Here is an 8,639-nt window from a genome sequence, read left to right as displayed (position 1 = left end):
TGGCAGAGGGTAAGAGATAGGGAACCAAGGATGGGGGGAAAAAGCAAAACATACAGAAAACAAGAAATGGAAGATCATTTGCTGACAATAACATGTTTGTTGATGTGCTTGATTGAGACAATATACAGTATACTCTGGATGGAAAATCTCATTTTGTATGCTATAATGATGTACAGTGAATGAATTCAAATAAATAAATTGAAAAAAAAATAAAAAAAGGAAAAAAAAACAAAGTAAACAAAGCAATATAGATAACTATAAAAATCATATTTTTCAGACATTCTTTGGAGAGTTTTTTTTTTTCGCTATAGGGCACATGCGCTTGCCAGACAGGAAGAGAGAGACATAGAGACAGAAAGCGAGAAATCACCCCCCAGGGGGGATGGTCACGCCGCAATCCCTTCTCCTCCATTCTCCTCTCGGGATCTTGGGCATGCACGCACACGCGCCTGGCATGAGTTTTAAGCCATTGGGTCCGGGACGCAAACCACAGTCGACTACATGGGAGTCCAGCAACATAGTCATTATGCTAACTGCTGGTTCCCCATATTTTTCAGACATTCTAAGCATTCGTTAGTTATTTCTCTCTTATCTGTGGAGAATATGTTCCAAGGCCCCCAGTGGGTGCCACAAACTGCAGATAGTGCCAAACACTACATATTCTATGTTCTTTGCTGTATATACATACCTATGAAAAAGTTTAATTTATAAATTAGGCACAGTAAAAGTACTTAAAATAACTGTAATAAAACAGATCAAAATATATTATCGTGAAAGCCATGCTGAATGTGGTCTGTCTTAAAATAGCTTACTGTGCTGCACTCATCTATTTTGGGATCGTGGTTGACCCCACGTAAGAGTAATGGTGGAAAGTAGAACTGAGGACAAGGGACGACTTCTATACATGCAAAATCTTTAAGACTCACAAAATCTTGATGCACAGGTTGTGTACTAAATAACAGTTACGTTAAAACAGTAATAAAATATTCTATACATCTTAAAATTTTTTAAAAAAGTGTCGGTACTATACCAAGAAAAAGTTGAAAATGGTTTGCAAACTCAAAAAGAAACTGGTAAATTTCCACTGCTGTGTAAAAGCTTCTTCCTGATATTTCTCTCTTTGAATGCTGACAATAATTTTTTTCTTTTGGAGAGGTTTTTGCTATAGGGCACGTGTGCTTACCAGAAAGACAGAGAGAGACAGAGAGACAGAAAGTGAGAAATCACCCCCCCAGAGGGGATAGCCATGCCGCAATCCCTTCTCCTCCATTCTCCTCTTGGGATCTTGGGCACGTATGCACACGCGCTCGGCGTGAGTTTAAGCCACTGGGTCCTGGACTTGAACCATGTTCGGCTACATGGGAGTTCAGCGACATAGCCATTATGCTAACTGCTGGTCCCAAATGCTGACAATCAAACGAAAAAAATAAAGGACGATAGCCATGCCGCAATCCCTTCTCCTCCATTCTCCTCTTGGGATCTTGGGCACGTATGCACACGCGCTCGGCGTGAGTTTAAGCCACTGGGTCCTGGACTTGAACCATGTTCGGCTACATGGGAGTTCAGCGACATAGCCATTATGCTAACTGCTGGTCCCAAATGCTGACAATCAAACGAAAAAAATAAAGGACCCTATAGTGGCCATAAAATCAATTATCTTCTGCATGCTTTCACAAACACTAATTAAGATTTTTGCTACACAGTATCCTAACTCAGACAAAAAACAGTATTTAGGATATTGGCAGGAGTCATAAACTACAAAACAGGTGACATTAATTCCAAGTAAATGAAAAGCCTCTCACTATCACATTTTTTCCTCCCTTTTTCACAATTTGCTGAGTTTCTGATAGTGCTTAACAGGATAACCACCCAACATCAGCGATACAAGTCTTTACATGTAAAAATGCTACTTTAATCAGCAAAGAAAGAGAATCCCAAGTTGTGTACCTATTTTTCATTCCAGTACACTCAAAAAACCAGAAATAACTTTGGCCTAAAGAAAGACTAAAATCAAAAGACTCATGAATGACCATAAGCCACAGTGCCTAAGATAAAACATGGAATCTGTCTAGGATTCATGATACAACATTCCCCCTACCTCTGCTCCTCTCCCCCAAAAATCTAAGAACGCACTAAAGATGAAACTAAAATAAGCAAATAATCAAAACACAAAATATGCCCTCTCTTACTCATATAATAACCAAATAGAATAATTAAAGACACTTCAGCAATTTTCTTAAAACATTTTCCAAAGAAATAAAGATGTAGACATACATAACCATAAGATTCTCAGCACCTTCTCTTTAAAAAGATAATGCAAAACTAGAAGCAATTTCAGTAATTAAATATTGGGAAATGAATAAATTACAGTACATTATAATGGTATATGGTATATTATAATGAAATAAGCCATAACCACACAGTCAATATGAATGATGTTATAAGAAGTCATTACATAGATTCAAACATATTCAGATCATATATTTAAGTTTTAAAAACTACAAAACATTATATATTTTACATTTTTAAAAATTAGCAATAAAAAAAGCATAGCTATCTGTCTACAGGTTAAAAAGCTTTATCTAAGGATATATGAAATACCATCAATGGTTAGATAATTGGGTGATGGGAACAATCAATTTTTTATTTTTCAAGAATAAACATGTATTACTTGTGTAATGAAGCAAAACAAGTCAGCTTAAATTGACTAGTAATGAAAATATACGGTATAAAAAAAAGAACTCAGCTATACCATTCCTTATTTCTTGAATTCTTTCTTCTGTTCAAGTCTAAAAAGAAGTTATCTACAACCACAAAATTAAAGACTTCTGAAGCTTGTATTTATTCTGAGAGTACAAAAGTCAGTATTTCATGTGCTTCCTATTTTTCAGTATTTGTGTGTGAAAATATACCTTCAACATTTGCACACTACATTACACTAACAATACTAACTACACATCACTATGCTAACACACGTTTATCTGTCCCTCATCTCACAGAAAGAACTGCTGTGTTGTTTTTTTTTCTTTCCTATATCTTACAGTATATCAGGAAAAAAAGTTCTCCGTGAGTCTATTTATTACCTGAGTACTCAGAAATGACTATCTCTACTTCATGCAGGCAATAAAAAGACAAGAAAACCTACAAATAGGTCTAAAAAGGTATAAGACTATTTTTTTACATTATTATTAAAAAAATAAAAATAAAAAGTGGGCCAGCCAGTGGTATGATGGTTCAGGTGGCTGGATCCCATATGGCCGAGTGTGTGGTTGGAGCCCTGGACTGGGCAGCCTGAAAAACAAGCTGGCATGTGTGCGTGCATGTCCAAAATCCCGAGAAGAGAATGGAATTTTAAGAAGGGACTGTTGCATGGCCATCCTCCCTGGGGGGGTGGGGGGGTAGTGCTTTCTCACTTTTCCCCTCTCTCTTTCTGTCTCTGGTGAGTGAATGTACTCTATAGCAAAACTAAAAAAAAAAAAAAAAAAAGGCAAAGCAAAAACCCAAACTTCCACTGACCAGTTTTTCTAACTTAACCAAGCAGAGTATTTTAAAAAACTATATAGACACATTTACCTGTTCCAAACTTTTACATATAGAGCACAAAGTGTTGATATCGCCAAAAACATATGGGAAAGATACTGTTTCTGACAATTAGGCAAGACCCATGAGATGCTCCTAAACATACTCACAGAGAGATAGCTGTTAACGTCCGCATCATCAGTAATGGTTTGGCGCTCTCCATTATGGTTAATTTTCCGAAACCTTCGTCGAGACTGTCTGGCAGGAATTTCTCTTTGTAGAATACTATCTTCATTATCTTTGGAATTCTCTACCTGAAACACATGTTCACATTCCTGATTGAATATCCAATTTTTCCATATCACTGACAGTCTACGGAGTCTTAACAGGCTCATAAGGAGGTTTCTTTTACTTCTTAGAAGAAACTGCCTTAACAAAACAGTCTGAATAGGACGATGCTTATGAGTTCAAAATAAAAAAAGGTGATGTTATTATAAAGATCTGAAGACCACAGTTTCCTCCCAGGAAACAGTCTCTCTTGAAACAGTCTCTCTTGTGCATATAAACATGTATGCTTTAAGTAAAGTCACTTACCAGAAATGAAGGTTGTTACTACACCTACACGTTCAACAATTACAAATTCTAAGTTAGTCTAAATCCAAACTGCTTGATTATACACATATCTGTACTTAGTAAACAATTATGGTTATGACTTTAGAGAATTACTGAAAAATAAAAACACTTTGTGCATTATTTTTTGTTTTTTTTGTCTTAATGCATGACAGTAGCCATAAATAAAGCTAGCATCTTTTAGGAAAGAAGAAAAAGGAACACTAACTCTACTGGGACTTTAAAATGGACCAGCATATATGTTATACTATTAGTTCATACAACAGGTATTATTATATCTAGTTTTTTATTTTAATTGCCAGAGCCATGTGTTCACCAGAGAAAAACGGAGACAAAGAGAAGGAGAGAGAGGGAGGAGAAAGTACCGCCAGCAGAGTATGGTCATGCAGCAATCTCAGCTCTTCCTTTTTTCCATCCTGCCAGGATTTGGGGCACATACACACACACGTGCCTTACATGTTTATCAAGTCACCAAGGCTGGGGTTTGAACCATGGTCATCCACGTGAGACCTGGGTCACTTAACCACTAAGCGATGGGGTCCCACTATTTCTAGTTTATAGAAAAAGTAAAACCCAGAGGGATTGATGACTTTCTAATCTCATGATGGTGATATTATCTGTCTTCACAGATTATGATGTTAATACCAGGTTGGTGCAAAAGAAATTGCAGTTTTGCACTGTTGAAATTTGTCATTTGATAATGGATACATTCTAAAATAAATGTGGTGTGTTTATGTTTTATATTATTTTAATACATATTTCTTGCTTTATTTTTTTGTTAATGACTTATTACCTGATATTTATTTTATATGTACTGCAGGCTATAAAAATGATGTTAGACAAAAAGCAAATTCAGTTGATTTTCTTATTTGAATTCAAAATGCATCATAAAGCAGCAGCAACTTGCAACATCAACAATGCATCAGCCCAGGGGCTGCTAATGAAGAACGTACAGAGCAGTGATGATTCAAGAAGTTCTGCAGGGGCCAGCAGATGGTGTGGTGGTTAAGGCGCTGCACTGCTACATGGGTGACTGTGGTTTGAGTCCCAGACCTGGCGACTTGCTTTCTCACTTTCCCTTTTACTGATGACTATAGCAAGTTAAAAATGATAATAATAATAATAAATAATTCTTTTAAAAAATCAGTTGTGCAAAGGAGACAGGAGCCTTGAAGATGAGGAGTATAGTGGCCAACCATCAGAAGTTGACAGCAACCAACTGAGAGCAGTCATCACAATCATCGAAACTGATCCTCTTACAACTCACGAGAAGTTGCTGAAGAACTCAGTCAACCATTCTACAGTTGTTCAGTATTTGAAGCAAACTGGAAAGGTGAAAAAGCTCGATAAATGGGTGCCTCATAGCTGACTGAAAATCTAAAAAATCATTTTGAAGTGTCATTTTATCTTGTTGTATGAAACAATAACAAACCATTACTCAATTGGATTGTGATGTGTGATGCAAAGTGCATTTTATATGATGACCAGAGATGACCAGCAAAGACCAGCTCAGTGGTTAGAACAAGAGGTAGCTCTAAAGCACTTCCTAAAGCCAAACTTGCATCAAATATAGGTCATGGTCACTGTTTGGTGGGGTCTGATCCACTACAGCTTTTTGAATTCCAGCAAAACCATTGCATCTGAGAAGTATGTTCAGCAAATCAATGAGATGCACCCAATTCTGTAACACCGGCACCTGGCACTGGTTAAACAGAAAGGGCTCAATTCTTCTCCATGACTGACATTGCTCGACTGTGCATCACATAACTAATGCTTCAAAAGTGGATCTAATTGGGCTATGAAGTTTTGCTGCATCTGCCATATTCACCTGCTCTCTCACCAACTGATTACCACCTCTTCAAGCATCTCAACAACTTTTTTGCAGGGAAAACGTTTCCGCAACCAGCAGGACGCAGAAGATGCTTTCTGGGGCTGGCAGGTGGGGTGGTGGTTAAGGATGATGGACTCCCACATGGCTGATCACAGTTTGAGTCCTGGACCTGGCGGCTTGCTTCCTCACTTTCTATCTCTCTTGCTCTTTCTATCTCTGCCCCTCTCTGGTCAAATTAAAATAAACAAAATAAAATAAAATAAAATAATTCTTTTTTTTAAGAAAAAAAAAAGATGTTTTCCAAGAGTTTGCCAAATCCTGAAGCATGGATTTTTATGCCATAGCAATAAACAAACTTACTTCTTGTTGGCAGAACTGTGGTGATTATAACGGTTCCTGTTTTGATTAATAAAGATGTGTTTGAGTTTAGTTAAAATGATTTAAAATTCATGATCCAAAACCGCAATTGCTTTGCATCAACCTAATACAAGACTGCCTTGTCTGTCTCATCAAAGATTAGGCCATAATATTAAACCTTAACTATTTGTACAAAGGTATATTAATATTTTCTAAAATATGCCTTATAACTAACCTCATAATCAATGAACAAATGATGAATTCAGTTTTTCTATTGCAATGACTTTCCTTTTAATGTGATATATTATCGAAATATTAGCAAGAGATACGACATTAAAAGGAACCCAAATATGTAATCTCATAAACATTCTCAGATCCCCTGCTTGTCTTCTGAATCTCAGGTTCACTTATTCTCAGATCATCAATTCTTTTGTTATATATCCCTCTCATAACGTCTTTTCATTCTCATCACCATCGCCCCTTACTCAAGTCTTAATCATCTCAGTCTTGAGCTACAGCAATTGGTGAGCTTGCTGCTTTAGATGTCTGCCTCCCAGTTCACTCTGCATGCTCAGATAAATCATCTAGATTAATCATCATTACATCAGGTCTCCTCTTTAGTATGCTACAATGGACCTTTGTTATTTACCAAATAAACTTAAAATTCCCACATTTGATATTCTAAGTCATGTATACTTGTTCTGCAAAATACTTTCATTACTTTATCTTATTCCTATAACCCTGAAAAAGCTGTTCTCTTATCCTCCTTCCCACTAAAAAAAATCTTACATAAAAGCACTAATGAGATTTGAAGAGTTTTCCAATCAATTTTTTTTTTTAAATTTTGCCAGGAAGTGTGCACTTGCTAGAGAGAGAGAGAGAGACAGAGAACGCGAGAGAAGAAAAGTGAGAAAGCATCCCCTCCAATGAGAAATGGCCATATGTCATGTCATCTCTTAATCCCTTCTCCTCCATTTCTCTCTGTCTTCAGGACTTGGGGCATGCATGCACATGTGTCCAAAGTGTTTTTCAAGCTGCTGGGTCCAGGACTCAAAGGACACATCCCACCATGCTGAATCCAGCCACCTTAACCACAACACCAGGATTATTTTTCTAAAAGAGCTTATGTCTATATTCTGATCTGTTTCAGATGTGAGAGTTTAAGAGTAAGTAGTAGCCAAGTCAACATGACCATTTTTGCACCCTATAAATAACTTACACCCTGCTAAATACTTTCTTTCCTCAGTTTATGTTATCCTACCCATTCTATCTTCTCACGCTACAAATTAGACAACACCAATATTTTAAGGCACATTTGAACTGCTATCTCTTCCCTAACTACAAAAGACATCTTCCTTCTCATACTGGCTTATTGTATATAAATGGGACATGCTCCCTACTGCCTTTAGGTCTTTGAATATGCTGGTGTTACCTCTGCCTAAAACCCTTTCCTTCTCTGCCAACACGTCAGTCTCCTAGCATACTTGCCAGTTCAAACAATCCCCCTTCTACTACAAGAACGTGTTACTTCTATAACACTAAGCATACCTATCATAATTACTTGGTAAGTCTACTTTACTAACAAGATAACAAGCTCCCTAAGGCATGAACTGTACAATATTACATTCATCCTTGTTTACTTAACACTCAAGAGGTTTGCCAAAAGGACATTAAATTAAATCTCTTTCTCCTTAAATATGCTAGCCACTTAGAAATACATAATAATGTTTCCAGAAAATATACAGGTAGGCGGAATAAGTTACTGAATATTACTCTTCCAATAAACTACAGAAGAGACAGTAGATTGATTTTTCAGTTCAAGAACTATATTTTGAGCTTATGTACTACCTCATTGAGATTTTCACTTTCCCCCCCTTTTTTTTTTTTTGGAGAGATTTTCACTGTAGGGCGCGTGCGCTCGCCAGACAGACAGAGAGAGACATAGAGACAGAAAGCGAGAAATCACCCCCCAGGGGGGATGGTCACGCCGCAATCCCTTCTCCTCCATTCTCCTCTCGGGATCTTGGGCACGCACGCACACGCGCCCGGTGTGAGTTTTAAGCCACCGGGTCCGGGACACGAACCACGGTCGACTACGTGGGAGTCCAGCGACATAGCCATTACGCTAACTGCTGGTTCCCCCCCTTTTTTTGAGATTTGTATTTCATTTAATTTATTATCATCATCATTATTTATTTAATTTGATCAGAGAGACAGAGATACAGAGAGACAGAGAGAGACAGAGAGAGAGAGAGAGAAAGGAAAAGTAGGAAAGCAAGCCTCCAAGGCCAGGGCCTGAACC

General features: G+C 37.5%; 1 protein-coding gene across 5 annotated transcripts in view; it reads right to left on the bottom strand.

Annotated features, from left to right (window-relative positions):
• Window positions 1-8,639, bottom strand: part of RAPGEF6 (Rap guanine nucleotide exchange factor 6) — a 263,794-nt gene that overhangs the window by 161,139 nt on the left and 94,016 nt on the right. For all 5 annotated transcript variants that reach the window (XM_006166893.3, XM_006166895.3, XM_006166894.3 and 2 more), the window contains one exon: window positions 3,690-3,833. In XM_006166893.3, the coding sequence (XP_006166955.1) occupies window positions 3,690-3,833 (144 nt within the window). The remainder of the gene's footprint in view (window positions 1-3,689; window positions 3,834-8,639) is intronic.

Source organism: Tupaia chinensis, unplaced genomic scaffold, assembly GCF_000334495.1.
Source record: "Tupaia chinensis unplaced genomic scaffold, TupChi_1.0 Scaffold144346_1, whole genome shotgun sequence".
In the NCBI taxonomy this organism is placed as follows: Eukaryota; Metazoa; Chordata; class Mammalia; order Scandentia; family Tupaiidae; genus Tupaia; species Tupaia belangeri.
The sequence above is the reverse complement of the archived record's forward strand: the minus strand, read 5'-3'. Positions and strand labels throughout refer to the sequence as shown.